We start from the raw sequence: 18117 nt of genomic DNA, 5'->3' as shown, positions 1-18117 counted from the left end.
AGGCTCTGTCAAGGTGAGCCACAAAGATACTTGTAGCAATGAGTCACTGATGTAGGGAAGGAAGAGTTGTTAAGTTTTCTAACCAGACGGGGCAGCTGAGTAGTTAAAACTAATGCTTTTGAACATTCCTTTTCTGTTGGCACTTGAAAATCAAAAGAAAACCTTTCACCTTACTGCTAGACAATTTGATGTAAACATTATATGCATCACCTATGACTTTGGAAAGTATCTAATGTACCGGCTTTGAAACTACAGGTTTATTTACCATAGGTTCCAAGTAGCAAAGACAGCACCTTCGTGCAGGCATCTCAGCTCACTGTGGGGAAACTGCTCTGCCTCTACTGGCATTTTCCTGAAGTTCCTAACAGTGACTAGGATTTTCTAGTCTTGAATACTGGACTGAATAAATTCAGTTAATGTTATTCTGCTATTCTGTCACTTTGATCAAGTGATACTAGCTCAGCCTCAGTTTCAGACTACGGGCAGAAGTATTGCTCATCTTTTTTCCCCCAACTAGGAGTTACCCATTCGCCCTCTTTTTGTACAAGACTCTATCTAGGACAGAATGCAGAATTAATACTTACGCTGACTAAGAGAGAAAAATGAGTCACCAACTGGCTAAGCTGAATCAAGTCCTACAAATAAAAAACAAATGTTATTTTGTAATAGTTGCTAAAAACGAGAGCACCGACGCAGCAGTAAGGGAGTTCCAACATACCTGTTCTAAAGTTTCCCAGGACTCAGCTGCATTTTCTTCCTGAGGTATTTCAGGAAGGTGGGAGTAGATCTGGATTAAACTTTGGGAGCCATCCTTCACTTCCGTGTTATATAAAGTTTCTGAATGAGAAACATGATGTTTATAAATAAATGCACTGGACCAGAATGCAGGTGACGTGCAAGGTTTCTTGCTCTTAATGCTTCTCAAGAATAAATTGATATTTAACCTAATTCAAGCCAAGCAACAGCTCTGAAAATGATCATATAGGGAAAAGTCCTACTCACGGCACTAGACAGTTTCTTAGAAGGAAGGTATTGCCAAAGAAATGGATTCATTTCTATCAGCACACTTTCACAATCAGTTCTGAGAATGATATTAAATTATAGTCCTGAATTCAAGCTCAGTTAATTAATTTTGTATCAACTGAGCTAAGAAAACTGAGCTTGGGACAAAAACTTTTCATTTACATACAACACATAAAAACACTGCGCTTCCAAAACTGAACAGACAGTTACTCATTTTATGATTGATTATTATGCTACCGGTTTGATTTTCAGCCATTTGGGACTAAAAGAAGCTGGAGGAAAAAGCTTTCAAAGTAGAAGCAGTGAAAACCAAGTAACATGCTGCCCAGCACTCAGTGCTGGATCCAGCTGGGTAACGGTACTGTGAGGATGACAAACATTTGCAGCTCAGTGGTGTAAAGGAGACATTCTCAAGTTATCTTCCTTTCTAAATCACCTGGACTGAATGCAGAAGACATCAGGACAAAGTACGGTGGAAAAAATGGGGAATGAGAGACAGCTAGGTGGCATGGGGGAGAGCAGATAGAATGAACAGACACACACATACCTCCTCCAGTCAAAGAGCCCAGTCTTGAGCCACTGCGGATGTAATGGACAGGTAATTAAGTGGTAATAAAGAAAAATAACAAGTTTGGCTTGTCATAGCAAGGATTAAGGAATAGCTTGAGAGTATGAAAGGCAGACTGGAGAACGTATGTATGTAAACACAGTGCAAAGATCATGTTAATTTAGACAACTTCAATTTCTGAAGGAAGATGGCTACTTTAGTAGGACACTGATGTTTCCTTCCTTGGGAGAGTAGTATCAAGAGAAAGCTTAATATGGGGAAGACTGGTTAGATATGTCTAACAATACTAAAGTGTAAATATTGCGTTAAAATCTTCTTTAGAAACAATGAATGTGCCAAGGTACTATAATAGTATTATACAACTGTTATTACAACAGATATGAACAATGGAAAACAAATAATCATATTCATAAAAAATCAGTAATAGTGCATGCTTATTCATGGAATTAATTTAAGATAAAATAAAAATTATACATTTTCATAACATTTGTCCATTTCTCAACATTTTTATCCCAGTATCTCAAAATACATTAAGGACCTAATCTTTGTACTCTCAGATCAAGAGAAGTCTAGCATCAATGAAGCTGATATTCAGCCATAATTACTAAGTAAGCAGAGTAACAACGATGGAGTAAGCGATTTGGGATTTTATTTTGGGCTTGTTTTTCTTTCTAATTATCACTACCCCTTTAAGAATCCAGACATGGAAGGCACTTCACCTTCTACAATCATCACCTGTTCTTCCAGAACATATTTTTGATTTATAAGATCAGATTAATTACTGTTACATACTCAGTTCTAGAATATTGCTTTTCCCTTTTCAACATAATTAATCATATATCCAAATGTGTGCATTTTTGGAGAAACCAATTCTGCTACATATTCTGACATTTAACATCGGTTTTGAGTATTTTATTCCATTTCAATCCTTCACAATCCTTTTTCAAAATCAAGTTTCTTCTGCCAAGAAAAGCATACTCTTCCCTAATCAGCCACATGCATGCTAAGTTGGTTGAAATTAAAATATTCATAATTCAAAAGCAACAAAACAGCTCACTAAGCAAAACTGCCTCCTCACAAATTACGTTCCCTACTCTGGTTTGCCCTTAACAATCTATGCTGACCTATTGTAGAAAATCACATCCTTCAAAGTACATAAATGATACCGAAGTTTTGCATGACACACATTTGAGAGAACTTAAAATTGTAAGTAGGTTTACACTGTTACCATTTTCTAATAACTAAAAGCTGGTGGGGAAAAAATTGCTCAAGCAAAATTCTTTACTCACTTCAAAAAACTAAGGTAAAGAACAAGAAGGGTAAGAGAAGGTGAAGTCACATTTGGGCTGAAAGTATGAGTAAGAAATTTATATTCACTAGTTCATGTTTTATCAAGTCTAACCAATTTTAATAGAACTGAGAATGGAAGTGGCTCCACCAGTTCGCTTACAGCATCTCCACAGAAATGCAATAATACAAAACACCTCTGCAGATTTCATAGAGCAGGTTCGCACCTCATTACACTCAAGATAAAAATCTAACGCTCTGGAAGATTCAATATGTTGCTTAAAAGATTTTAGTAATTTTAAGAGCGGAGTCTCACCTTTTGTTAATATTTGTTTAAAATGCAATTAAATTCCATTTCTATTGGACCTTAGCTGAGGATAGTGAAGGGGGGAAGGGACTACATCATATCACTGACATGCCTTCTAAATGGGCGATTTGAATTTGTAAACTCCTTCCTTCTCTACCAGATGGGAAGCAACATGCTACAAAGAATGGGCATACTGAAGCTCCTTTGATTAAGATCAGCAGCCAAGATTTGCTTTCAGGACTGCAGCCTCTACGCACAAAAGAAGAGGCAATATATTGCATCTGTGTTAGCAATTCAACAGAACTGCTTTCACAGGCAGGCAAACTCGAAAAAAATATCTGTTTAATTGTATTTAGTTGTCTGCCTGTCTGTATGTTTCACTTTAAATGGGGTGAATTACTTCCATATTCTTGAGCGGACTTACAGGAGCGTGTCATTTAGTAATATTTTTCTGTTCTTCTCATCCCAATCTTTCTGATCAATTTCTTGTCTTTCTGAAGTGCTGTTATGCTCAATGTCCTCCATACTTTAAAGGTATTTCAGATTAAAAAAGCAGTCCTGTTCTTTGAAATAAAACTCTAGTTCCCATTTACCACCTATGTAACTGTTAGAAAAGCAATAAGCCAGGACAAGGCCTTTCCAATGAAATACCAGAATGTATTGAGGACAACTGCAGAAAGTTACCAAAAGAAGAGATATTTTAAATTTAACTCTGATCATAAGAGAGAAGAGCTCACACTGAGCCTGAAAGTAATGGCTAATATGGATGAAGGGGATCACTGAATACCAGAGTTCACTATTCTAAAACTCAGAGTAAAAGACTGAAGACAACGAGCAACCCCCAAAAAAGATATCAACAAATTCGGCAAACTGATTTATAGAAACTATGGGGAAGAAGTTCCTAAGGATAAAGAACTGCAGAAGAGCTGGCAGACACCAATAAAATAGGCTGTACTGAAGATAGCAGCAAATTGTCCTGATGCAGAGGAAAATGTTTATGGCTTCAGCAAGAGCTCTTCAATGCCCTGGATATCAAGAATTTGACACACAATTAAGATGAGTACAAGCCATAACCTAAGCATGGAAAGTTAATATCAGAAAGACTAGGACACAAATAAATTGCAGCTACCAAGGGGCATAAATGGTAGCAAGAAAGTTTCTATGAATGCTTTTGAAGCTAGAGGAAGACAAAGGAAGTGTAAGTGCATTGCCAGGTAGAGAAAGATAATAACACAGACGACCCAAAGAAAGATTAAGTCAGTCTTCATACAAACAGGTAGCTGTAATCAGGTATTTGATACAATTAATTTAAACAAGAAAGAAAAAAAAGGATAGGCTGAAACATAAAGAGAACATCTTTCTCATGGAAGGCCACAGCTATTTAATTTCTTCAGATACTTAATTAGAGCATTCTCCACTTATCAAAACTCAGTCACAGGTCACGAGAAAAGCGTGGTGTAGGGAAAGAAATCCACTTCTTGATTAACAATTACTATTCAACTGAAATCTCATTTGTTTACTTCATTTATATCTGGTCAAAGAAATTGCAGACTGGATACAATGATATAGATAGACACAGAAATGAAATTCTACTACCTCCTCCTACAGTTGCAGATCTGATTAAAGAGGCATCCTCCTGTCCTTCAAGTTGCCTTTTAAGTTCTTCTGCAGATTCAGAATGGAGCTGCAGGAAGTCTTTTATGGCAAATGAAGCTTCCTCTTTAACGGGATTTATCATTCTCTGCAGAACTGGGATGTCTTCCTGTCGGACTCGCAAACAGAGTTTCTCCATCTCTCTCATATTGGCACGGAGTTGCTGTAACAGTTTTAAGAGTTATTTTGTAGCTTACTACGTAAGAGCACCAGACACCTTCAGTAGTTGGGAAGCAACTATCATCTTGATTATCTTTAAATAATCATAAAAAGTGCCATTTCTAAGTTTTAATAAACTAAGACCAAAAAAACCCTCAAAAGTCCCAGGTTTCAAGCAATCCCTATGTTCCAGGTCACCTCTCCTCTACATCCATTTTCTTTTTCAGACTGCATTGTTTGACTGCAGCTGGTTTGCCTGTCAAAGATGCCCCCAATTGCTGTAAAAGCCTGTGCCTCCGATAACACAGTCAATCCCCCCCTTGAACCCATCCTGGGTCTCCCAGACTCTGTTATTTTGTGACCCAGTGCTATTCCCTGGTCTTTTTATAATGCTCTTGAAGAAGAGTCACCCCATAAAAAAATACAGCGCTCTGCCGAGAATAGGCTTGTCCTCACTTAAGGTAGCTCAACCTGAAGATGATCCATTCTGAGTAAATGACCCACCTCCTACTCTTCCTAAGGCGGATGACAGTCCTGTAGCCAACACTGATACTGAGCAAGACAGCGATTTAGTCATCTCAACCAGAGCTCAACACTATCCATAGAGGATGGCATCTGTACTTCCAAGTGCTTCTTACTCGGAGGTGCCACTACATCATAACAGGCTCGCTAAGTCTGCTGTATTTTTAATATTTGCTTGTGAGTTCACTCAGTTCTCTATCTATAAAAAAAAATAAATGGGGGTGGCAGCTCCCAACACAGCAGTCCCTGAACAGTGCAGTGAGGTGTCACTGGGACATATTGCTGAGTCTTTTTGGACGTGGTGTACTTTCCATAAGGGAAACTAAGCTATCTGCTCCAGGAGAGTAAGAACCAAAGATCAAGGAAGAGATGGTACCTATTATCTTCTCTGGCAAACTAATTTATCCATAGTATCAGCCAATCTCAAAGCAAGGGCGAAAAATTTTTGAAGCCATCCCCATCAATATTTTGATTTTCTTGCTGTCAGTTTTATACTTTATCCACTTCTCCAAGTAAAGAAGTCAGTTTGTTTTATTTTGGGTTTCAATTAAAGTATTTAACTAATTAATTCACTACGTAATTACTGAAGTTATTTCAGTGTCTGTGATCAATTTAGGCCTTTGCCAAAATATTTACATAAGTTGCAACAAGTTAAAATAATATCCAAATAAAGTAAGTGATTGCTTCTCAAAATTTGCTTTTTCTTATAATAAGCGACTGTGGTGATTATAGCACTTCAGGATACAACCATTCGCAACCCCCAACTACCCCAAAACTATCATTTTCATTTTGTAAAGCCAACTTCAGGGACAAAGGAGAAGGATTACTTTTTTTGCAATATCTATATTCTTTTTTCAGAAGAAGAATGAATATATTAGTTTGATTGGAATATCAAATATAATAAAACACAGAAATATTTCTTTAGTTACAAGAGTTTTGAGAAGATATAAACTATTCACAACTAGCAAGAAGAGTCTGTGTGCAGGCATCTTCTGAGAGATAAATTTCTGTCTACAGCAAAAATAGAGCCGTTTTTTATTGCCTAGGCTTTTAAAATCTAAAAATGCACACGACTTTTCTTTTTCTACAAATGAAAAGAAGACATTTATAGTTTAAATTATATCACTTACTGTTTTAGGACAGAGTTTTTATCTAATTATAAAAAAAATAAGACTGTAATAAAAATAATATTCATTGCATTACATTATAAGGTGATATAATAAATTATATTATTTATTGCACTATTTACCAATTGTTTTGAATATTCTTCTCACAGCAGAACAAGAGAATGGATTAACACCAGTGAGTTGTTAGAAAAAGAAAGGTTTTCTTCAGTAATACAAACCAGATACAGGTAATGCCTTAGAAAGGCACTATTGCTTACCTGGAAGAGCAGGAACTAGATGGAACTTATTCTATTTATATACACTAGTAGAATTAATTTTTTTTAACATGTATGAAAAATATAGTAGAAATATAATTAAAGAAGAAGGAAATTAATTCAACAACAAATTGCAGTAACACTGCACAAGCCATATTAGGCAACCAAAGAAAGAACTATTGATTCGTAAAAATCATTTGTCAAATTACTAAGAGCATATTCTATTGTATGCTTAAATTAAGAGTACTACTAGCCAATTTAGGCTGCATCATTTAAGGCTAACCCCAGGTAAAAACACTGATTAACAATAAAAAAAAGGGAAATACAAAAAATAACGTTGTAAGATATTGAGTTGAATTAGAAACATGGTACCCAATAATTTTCCTCATACATTTCTCATCTTAATCTACCTTGCTCTTCCTGTTATCCTCCTCCCATGGTCTCTCTGTAAGTACTGAAAAAGGGAGAATGTCATCACTGTCGTAGTCCACCATGTGCCAAAATTCTCGATTTATAAAATCTTGGAATTTAACTTAAAAGACAAAACAGGACTATCTAGACACAACATTTAATTATCTATTTTGTGAGAATTACATGCAGGCAACCCAGTGAAGCTGATCCTGCTGCTTTGTTTCAGGAAACAAAATTAGTATTATCCTGTCTTTGGCCATAACGGAGGCAAAAAAAACGACACGCCAAACAAAAACATGTTGTGAAACAGTGACAATAGTGAGTTTGGGATGAGCTAATAATGCTTCCAAAGCAGTTTCTTTAAAAACAAAATGAAAATTTCCCAGTTGAAATTGAGTTAAAACGTAGCTCTGCCAGGGATTTGTACCACTGCAGCTGCAGCTGGGGCAAATTACCAGTATAGCCAATGCATGAATATAATGAAGACAGTTACTGTGCAGTGACCAACACAACCACCAACTTGCAGCTGGAGTTTTCAAAAATCCTGAACAGCAGCTTCAAGAGATACGAACTACCCACCCTAAGGAATGGCTAAATCAGATCTTCACTTTCACTGTTCATTATTACCTTGCTGATCAAAGAGAAATACTTGTGAGAAAGAAGATGAAGGAATCAGATGATGATATTTGCCCATTTGGTGAAATTTAATTCTAGTACCTCTTCCTTTGTGGTTTTGGAGAGAGGACTTTTGTTCCATTTACTGTCAATTAAACAGAAGCTAAACAGATTCAGCCTAGCAAGAAAGCTAAGCCCTGCTGCGAGGAGACATGTCTTAGGAGCTCACCAGGGAGTAACATGATAAATGTTATAGATATGCAAATGACTGTGACTTCTTTTCATAATCATTTTATTGGGACAGAGTTTAATTTCTGGGTAGAGCATAAAGGTATATCACCCTCTTCCCAACTGTTTCCACTTTTAAAACCAAGCTTACTTAGCGAGGAAGGTAATACAAAATTCTGTTTTCATTTCTGGGAACTCCTGAGTTTTGAACTCACCAAATTCAGCCCAAAAGACACAGAATTTTTCTTTATAATATTTGCAATTTTTGTCTGTTAACTTCCAAACCCAAATAACAGTCTCTGTTTCAAATGGCTTTCTCACAAAAACTGTAGGAAAATAAAGCTGGCAAAACCCTTGGGAAGTCATCCCTTCAAAGCATGATCTGCTGTTCCTATTTTATTTCTGACAGTTGTTTATCTAATCTGGTCTTAAAAGGACTTCTTTATGAAGAGCTACAACCTCCTTGATATTACACTGCAAGAATTCATTATCCTAATTGCTACAGCATTTTCCTCATGTCTAACAGAAATCTCTCTTGCCTCAGTTTAAACCAGGTATTTCCAATCCTCTCTGTTCAAAACAGAGAAAGACAAGCCCTGTGCCCTTTGCAACCATCTTTTCCATCTTTGCAAACAGACAGCACACCACTGTCAGGTGTTCTTTGGGCAAAACAAATAATTTGTCAATCTTTCCAAATAAGTCTTGTTTTCTCAATTTCTGACCATTTTCATTGCTCTCCCTGATTACTGCCTAATCAGTCCATAGCTTCCGTAAAGGTGTGGTGCCCAAACTGGACTAACTATTCTACCTGGGATCCTACTACTGCTGCCCAAAGAGACTGTATGGGAGATCGCACTGACTGCTCTCCCATTTATACATCCCACTACGTTATTTGGCTTTTTTGTATCACTACCACACAATTGGTTCACTTTTACTCTGTGTCCCTCAAGTCCTCTTCTGCAGAAGTGCTGCCTTAACAGCTTCCCATGCTGGATCTATACAGCCAACGATTGTCCTTGTCCTCATCCAAAAATGTACTGGTTTTTCAGGTCTTTTCTCAACATCGTTATGAATTCTAATTGTGTTCTCTCCACCAGAATCCCTTAGTCTCTCCCAGCTTTACGCTGTTTGCATATTTTTGCTATATAATGAAACTAATGTTACATAGCTATTATATAGTGCTTTCATCCCTAGGTCTCAAAGGACTTTATTGGAGTTAGGTTCACTGTTGTTCTTGAACAGATGCAGAACTGAGGTAGGGACACAAAGTCTGAGCCCAATTTTTCTAAAGCGTCCACAAATTTGGAGGTAAGTCTGAGAGATCCACCAGGATGGTGGATTCACTATATTACGTGAATAAATATAATGGATTTTTTTCAGAAAAGTAAATTAGAAGAGGCATGGTTTTCACAAGTACTATGAAAAATCTGTCGACTCTACCAACACATCCAAAATGGAAAGAAACAGAGAAGTCATACATAATTAAGCTGCACTGTTTTTCCATTCTTTTCAAAATCTTTACAAACACATTCAATAAAAAAAATGAAGAATAAATTATAAATTTCTATCAGAAAGTAAAATACAAAGGGAGACAAATGAACCAAAGGAGGGCTTCATTTAAACTTCTTTTTTTAAATCACTGTTGCTGAAAATGACTGTACACATCTGTCCATTAAGCTTACTTTATTACTCAGCACACAGTTTTAAATAAGAGAAGGAATTATTATAAGTATTCAGTTTTTTGAATTATCTTTAAAATCACAAAGTATCTTCCCATATTCTGCTCCTTGTAAGTGGTTTATGAATGCGACTTCCTCTACAGATGTCTTGGACATACAAGAAAAATGACAGACTTCCTAAGGAATTCAGAAGTCTTAACAGCAATTTTCAGCAAACCAATAAAACTTATTCATACAAAAGAGTAAAAATTCCTCATTTTTTTCAGTATTTGTTTTTCAGAGCAGTAATTTTGCTTCACTAATAGTGACAGCTGAATTTTCAAAGTAATGTAAATTGATGAAAAATAGATGCTGTGTTTCCATAGGCTTACTGTAGGCGGCCTTAAAATACCATCACTTCACACTCAAATACGTAACACTCGTGAACATCACCACCAATGTTATACCCGCCACACCTGTCTCTTGTGTGCAACTATTCCATTACAATTGAGAAAAAGTAACGGATGACAACAAAGAAGGAAATAATGGAATTCCTATTCAACTGCAGGCAAATGCACACAGCAACCTTCAGTACCGTACCATGGCAGAGAGCTTGGGCTGCGCTGCCACAGCATGCTGTTAAGGACACATAACACCACAAGGAAAAGAGGTAGTAACAAAGAGCATAAGGGCACCTCAGTGCTTCAGTACTGACCCAACGTGAGGCCCCCGGGCACCAGGATAAACACCAGGTCTGCATGGCTCCACCTTGTACAAATGTCAAAGGGCTGAGATGGGACCAAAACCCTTGAAAAGGCAGCAGGGACTTGAGCTGTAGGGTTATTTCCATGTAACATCTGATATCTCTACCAGTTATGGAAACATCTAAAGTTCTATCTGGGCCCGCAGCAACAGCTACCTGAAAATCACAGTGTAAGTATCTGCTTCATCCACGCGTCCCTGGCAAAACTGATGTTCCCAGAGTGCTCAGAAACTCCAGCACTTCACTTACTCTGCCCCCATCAGCCTATACTGCTCCTAACACTACCAGCTAACTGAATCATGGTGGTCATGCCATTATCACACTCAATCTCTGCCACCATCATTCTCTTTTTCTTCTTCCTGGTTGTATTATCATCAAATGTAATGTCATATACATTTTCCAATAGTTTAAACTTTTTATGCTGAAATAGTACATGGATGACACAGGATCTGTCATGTCCAACAAATCAGTCCCATTTTTTCTTCATCTCCTGTCTTCTGTGCGTTAATCACTGTCAACTCTCCCTCCATTCTGCATGTTGTTGTTTTAAATTGAGAAGTAAATAGCACCTCCAAACAAACCCACCACCTTAAACCCTCTCAAACATAAATATGATTTTTAAGAAAGTATTGCAGTAGCTTAGCTGTGCAAATGTAATATTATCTTCGCTTATCTTCTCTGGATTTTGTTCAAAGCAATGTAATAAAGGATATATGTTACAAATTTCTTGGCATATGTCAAAGAAACTCTGAGTTTAAGGATATATTTACCCTATAGATGGCCACAGGCTGCAATAGTGAGCTGATTTTAAATGACCCTTCATTGATACCGTAAACAATCTCCTGCAGCAATAAACTCATCTACCCTGCTTCTCATGCTCTCCCAGTAAATTTGTGTAGTATTCCAGAAAGATACTTAATTTCAACCCTGCATATTTTTAAAGATGGTACAGATGACATGAGCCATACAACTAAGCTTTGAAGATTTATGCAAAAGAGCACTGCCTAAAAACCATCTTTTACTTGTAAACCATTTTCAGTTGAAATGGAAATCATAAAAGTAAAAAAAAAAAAAAAAAAAAAAAAAAAAGATCAGCATTTTTCAAGTAGCTTTCCAGGTTAGAGCAACAGAGTGGAAAGACTACGTCTGCCTAGGTATGCTTTGCAGAACAGAGTCTCCTTTTGTGGGCTGAATAAAGACTAAAGCCAGATCATTCACCCACAGTATTTTTCCTTTTTTTGTTCAATGTCTTATATCCTCTCTAGTAACTGCAGCATTTTTCTTCCTCGCACTATGAATATGATCAAGGCAGTCCTTAGGTGTTACAACAACATACTGCCATTTCATTGAAATTAGTTTAAATCTTGCAATAATTAACTAATTGTATGGTGCAGTCAGCATATATGTGGGCAACACCTAGCAAAACTGTATATTTATTCAGGCCCTAACATTTTAAAGTCCAGGGACCATCCCTAAAAATAAAAATCTACAAGAGCACATTTGTGAAAACTAATACATGGCATACAAGAGCTATTTTCTCAGTATTTTTGAAAGGGTGTCATCATGCCTTATACAAAGATTTCCCCAGTTTCTTCACTTCCCTTTTTAAGTTTAAGTTTTCAATGTTGCACCCAGTCACCAGAAATAAGGGGTATACATTTATGCTCATCTATACTTCTATTATAATTTTGACCATTAGCAAAAGTACAACAGAAGTAATTATTCTGGGTAAACTGAAAATTCAGAAAAATGGCTAATTATGTGCACATGGATTAGATGTAGAGTGGCTGTGCATATATTTGTCTAAAACCTGTGGCGGATGCCTTGGGTCAATATTGACTTAGGGATTCCTAATGTATTTTTACAACATCTAATTCTGAGAGCAAAGTGTGTGCTGCAGAGAACATTTGGTATCACAATAATTAATCTGATTTCTTCGCAAACAAACAGATCACAAGTCCATTGGTAAACATTTAAACAGCTTACAGCAAACACATTCTACATGTCATATAATTTATTATCAAGTACTCCAGACTCCTAACTATTTAATTAAAACAAAGAGCTAGTCTACTCTTCTTGCATGGACCCAGATACTTATTCTGCTCTCTGGGTATCAGAATGTGAACCACTTTAATGCACAACTTGTATGCAGATCTAAAAGCAATGAGCATTAAATAAAACATAAGAAAACTTATTTTGGCTGAAAGTGAAAATGGCAGGCTTTAGGTTCAAGACAAATATAAATGTTTCTAGAGACAAATATGAGATTTTATTACTAAAGCACTTAATGTATTTAAAAACATCATCTTCAACATGATTACTTTTTCTCTAATTATTGATAGATTTTGTCTTGCTAAACAAATGATACTGACAATAAAGAGTTCCAAAGAGAAGCCTTTCCTACCCCTCAGATGTGAAAATAGATTAGAGCATGGACATAAGCAAACATGTGCTTACTACACCACACCTGTTAGAATGCCATTGTTTTAATAGGACTTCCACCTTTGGAAGACTCTTTCGATATTAAGAATAAACTTATATTCACATTTCAAAAATACTTGGTGAAAAATCAAAATAAACATTCAAACCTCCAAATAACAGAAAAATCAAGTGGATTTCATATATAACTTATCATCTACACTAAAAAAGCTCATTACACCTTCCATTCCTCAAAAAAGAAACATAACTCCAGCTCTGCCTACTGTCTAATACTGCTGTTCAATCAGGTTTAAGTTCTTCTGAGCTTGGGTTTGGTTTTTTTTTTTCCATTTTTAGTCTGGTCTAATTTCCCACAGGAGTCAGTAAGGCATTGCAACAAACACGGGAATTTACAGTATTTGAATGATGAAATACAGTGGTTTAGGACTGTGCTACCCCTGATGGCAAAGCCTGCTTGTCTAGATGCAGCATAGGTCACAAAAGGTTTGTTCCAGTAAAAAAGTCATGTCCCTCCCTCTGAACATCATCTATGAAGCCAACACAAGATGCCTCTCCTGCTGTCAAAGATACATCTGTACCCCGAATTTTGCCAGTACAGCATGTTATAACCACTAGCTGCTATATCTGTGTCAGCAAACTTTGCAGTGCAGATCTGGTCTTTGTGTTTTTCTGCATTGATAATCATCTTTGGCTGTGTGCTATTTAGCAGTGTGAAGGCTGATGTTTGGCATTAGCTTTTGCATCATTTTCATCAAGACATGCATTTTTTTAGAAACAGATGTGAGATTCCCTGTGTGCTGAGTTATGGGTGACTATGCATGAAGTCACTGAGATGATGCCATGCTGACAAATGTGTCTGGTATTTCCTCCTTGGATGGTATTATGCATCTAACAAGAGATGTGCACACTAAACTAGTAGTCCAGATGTTCTGTGTTTGGTCTGAAACCATGCTTTAAAATTAATGGTATCTCTTATTGCAATTCCTGTCTTCTAATTTAGTAATGCAAGAGGATAGTTTGCAAAAGACCAGAGAGTCTCCAAACTTTTGTTTGTTCAACAATCCTGAAACACTTCTGACTGTATTTTCCTCATAGGACACAATTAGGAAATCCCTACCTTTTAAATGAAGTAAAGCAATACCATGTACTTGTCAAATCCACCTGTCAAATATACGTCTCTGAAGATCCATCCCTGAGGTAACCAGTGCTATGTATGTAATTTAATTCCATTAATATCACAGTCATTTTAATATCCTTACCTGAACTGTTCGTCCTGCGTTAATGTGCTCTTCGTGCAATCTGTCCCAGAGCCTGCATCTCTGATACTAAAATAAAGGAAACATACTCCATATAATTGCTATTTTTACCAACTGGTTATGCAGAAAAAAGGAACCTTCAGTAAATAATCACTTTAATTTTCCAAAATTGACAGTAAAGAAGCTGAGTCATAGGCATTTCCACTGCAAAATTAGAGAGGTAAATGGCAATGTATTTTGTGATTAATTTGTATAATGTATTTTACTGAATTGCAGATAACCAGGGTTTCAGCATCAGTTTTTAACAACAAAGAGATATGGCAGCATCCTGATACTGCTGTGGCATAAATCACTTGGTGGTCAGTAAAACGAAGGGCAGAAGAAGGAAAAACAAACAGAATAGGGAATAATCAGTACTGGTCATATAGGACAACAAGGTATCTGGTATTATTTACAATGAAAATTGCATTCATTACACAACACTACTGTCTACATTTACATTTACCATTTCTATATAGTTACAAACACAGTTAGGAGAACCACCAGGGCAGATTTGGCACCTGCATGAGGCTTCACTAACTTCAGTGGAAAACTATCCATACAGCACTTTCCACGGGACAGAGACCAGAGTAATTATTCCATTAGCAGAGAGCAAGTTTTGCAAAGGAACTGCATATCATCACATATAAACCTTTTCATCATTAAAATAAATCAATCCCTGCTATTGGCAGTTGACATAAATAATACAGAGATATTATCATGAAAGAGAGTAGTAAAATAATAGAAGTAGCAGCTGTGATTCCTGGAATAAGTGCTGAAACCATCAAAGAATGCATTTACAATACTAGACAACATTAGAACATTCTTTGTAATTGTTTAAATAACAAGACAAAATATTTACCATGATTTGTGAGGTATTTTTATGTTAAGTTTAATTCCTCAATTTCTTAATATGCTTTGTTACCAATAAAAAACTTTATCTACAGCCTACATCTTTCCTTAATTCGTTTCATAATTTTAGAGGCAACAGCAATAAGGATTACAAGTTACTCAGCTTCCTAAAATACAACGAGAAATCTGAAGTTACTTCTTATCTTCAGAGAAAAAAGTTCTTTCATGTTAGGATTTTGTAGTGCTATGGAAAAGAAAAGCCTTAGTGTTCAATTAAGTCAGATTAAAGTGATTTTTCTAGGAAACTAGCAACTTCTGCATAAATTATTATGCCATTAAAATAACTACCATTGTTCTTTAAAATAAAATGGACAAAAAAAATCTGTGTCAACAGTAGATCTTCCAATTCAGTAATCCCTGAAAGAGTACTGAAACAGGAATTTCTGAGGGTGGAACAGAAGGGGTTTGAGGAAAAATTACAGTCAGTTGAAATTGAAAGGTAATATATTGTCCACATACCGAATAATAAAAAATTCTGTTTTCCAGTTAAGAACAACAGGAAGAATTCCTCAGGAAACTTTTATTGCTCTTTATAATTTCCACTAGAAATGCTCAGCATATTTATCTGCTTTATATATTTAGAAGTTTTATTACTTTGCTTAAAAATTCCTAGTATGCTAGTGATGACCTCAAAGAATCCAATGACTTAATACACCCAGAGCAATGACATTCATGTGGTCAGAGAATTCCTCCTTGTTGACTTCTCTTTGTCATCTAACACAAAGTAGGCCATACTCCTGGGCAATGTTCACTCTGGGGTACTCAAGGACAGCAAACCTTGAGAAGAGATGGTATTGACATTATTTATCATTAACAAATACATGTAAAACTAAGAGAGGTCCATGAAGTAAAAGCACCTATGGAATCCTAACCTGTTAGAGCAGGTCCAGAGGAGGGCCACAAAAATGGTCAGAGGGCTGGAACACCTCTCCTGTGAAGAAAGGCTGAGAGAGTTGGGATTTTTCAGCCTGGAGAAGAGAAGGCTCCAGGGAGACCTGATTGCACCCTTACAATATATAAAGAGGGCTTAGAAGAAAGAGACTTTTTACTAAGGCCTGCAGTGACAGGACAAGGGGCAACAGTTTTCAACTGAAAGAGGGTAAGTTTAGACTGGATGTAAAGAAATTTTTTACAATGAGAGTGGTGAGACACTGGAACAGGTTGCCCAGAGAAGTTGTGGATGCCCCATCCCTGGAAGTGTTCAAGGTCAGGTTGGAGGGAGCTTTGAGCAATCTGATCTAGTGGAAGATACCCCTGCCCAGTGCAGGGGGGTTGGACTAGACGGTCTTTAAAGGTCCCTTCCAATCCAAACCACTCTGTGGTTCCATGATTCTGTGATATTTAATCCTAATTGTGCTATAGCCAAATAGTTTGTATTCCACATCAGAAATACAAAACATAAGGTTACTCTTAGACACTCAATCTCTTTTCCTCTTTGTCCTATTCTCTTTTGAGAGCTCTCTTTAGAAAGAAACCTTCATGCTTATGCTTTGGATCCCTTCCATTTCTCCTTGAAAGTATCCAGTGGACATGGAGAGAACTCAAAGCTTTTCATAATATCCTCTGCATTCATTTTTGTAGCGCATAGTGCTCACCAACATTTCTAAAAGCTCTACAATAAATGTCTTATACAAATGTATACACTCTGATGAAGACTGCAGTAAGACTCAGATATCTCAATTTCTCATTTTGTGTCACCTTTATGTATCTTCCCACCACAACAATGGTCCCCAGCCAAAGGTAAAAAGTGTTTCGCACACATCTTTTAACTTTGGCACAGTCACAGGAAATGAAATAAAAACTGACAGCAACAGAGAAAAGGATGCCATGTTTTACAGCACTTTTTTTTTAAGGATTGTTGCATATCACTAACAAAGTTTAGGGCAGCATGCCAAAGTCTCCACCGTCCTGTAGTACCATGACAATTGCTTTCATCTAACAGAGGCTAACAGAAAGTTGTAACTCTTTTGGATTATCATGCATTTTATTCCCTCTTTTGGGGTGAAGGCCATCCAATCCATGGAATGTGCTTTAGAAAACAAGAACTCTTTGCGGAAAACATGGAAAGAAAAAAAGAAAAAAAAAAAACAAGTACAGAGAACTGATTTCTTAAGGATGTAATTTTCAAGTCTTTAGAAACTGTCATATGGAAAGTTGGACTCTCAAATAGTTGAGAAGCAATGACAATGGATTTATGGTAGCCACTTCCTCTGAAAAGGTGTACTCAAGGTCAAATTTCATTATATATTGATTTTATAGTTTCTTCAAACAGTGATTTAGTAGATTAATTGTTTGGACTATCTCTGGAACCTAAGGTTTAAATCAATATTCATGAAATGAGGTTAGAGATATTGGCTTCATCATAAGTAAATAATGTTGCTGCTCTAAGCAATTTGACATAATTAGTGATTTTTGCTTAAAAGTAGCCTGTAAAATAAACAGGATCAGATTTTACAAAATTATCCTTGTACCTCTAGGGATGTTTGGTTCACATGGCTGAAAGTTAATTTTACAAAAGTATTTTAGAGAAAACCATTTAAGCTGCTGATGCTGACAGCTCATAAAAGTACTGTAACACATTCATTATGGCTAAAATGCATATAAAAGATATAAAATGCAAATTATCATGGAAGTACTTCAACCAAACTATCGCTAGTGTTCTGATAATCTAAAACTATCTAGTGAGGATTTCAAATTCTGATTTGCCATATTTTTATTCTCACCTTTCATAAATCTATCAATAGAGTAAACTTTGGGATATTTATAGTTCTTACAGCCAGAAAAGGTTTGGGTTTGTTTTTTTTTTTTTTAAAAGAGAGAAAGTTTCAAATTTTAGGAACATTACACTGAACATGGACTTTTTAAACAATCTGGCATTTAGGGACTATCTTTATAC

General features: G+C 36.4%; 1 protein-coding gene across 2 annotated transcripts in view; it reads right to left on the bottom strand.

Moving 5' to 3' along the window:
- STX17 (syntaxin 17) overlaps positions 1–18117 on the bottom strand; it is a 35559-nt gene that overhangs the window by 5214 nt on the left and 12228 nt on the right. For both annotated transcript variants that reach the window (XM_050891875.1, XM_050891874.1), the window contains exons 3-6: positions 14274–14339; positions 4782–5001; positions 719–837; positions 585–635 (exon numbers count right to left, since the gene is read on the bottom strand). In XM_050891875.1, coding sequence (XP_050747832.1) covers positions 585–635; positions 719–837; positions 4782–5001; positions 14274–14339 — 456 coding nt within the window. The remainder of the gene's footprint in view (positions 1–584; positions 636–718; positions 838–4781; positions 5002–14273; positions 14340–18117) is intronic.

The sequence above is a fragment of the Gymnogyps californianus genome, chromosome 2 (genome assembly GCF_018139145.2).
Source record: "Gymnogyps californianus isolate 813 chromosome 2, ASM1813914v2, whole genome shotgun sequence".
NCBI lineage: Eukaryota > Metazoa > Chordata > Aves > Accipitriformes > Cathartidae > Gymnogyps > Gymnogyps californianus.
The sequence above is the reverse complement of the archived record's forward strand: the minus strand, read 5'-3'. Positions and strand labels throughout refer to the sequence as shown.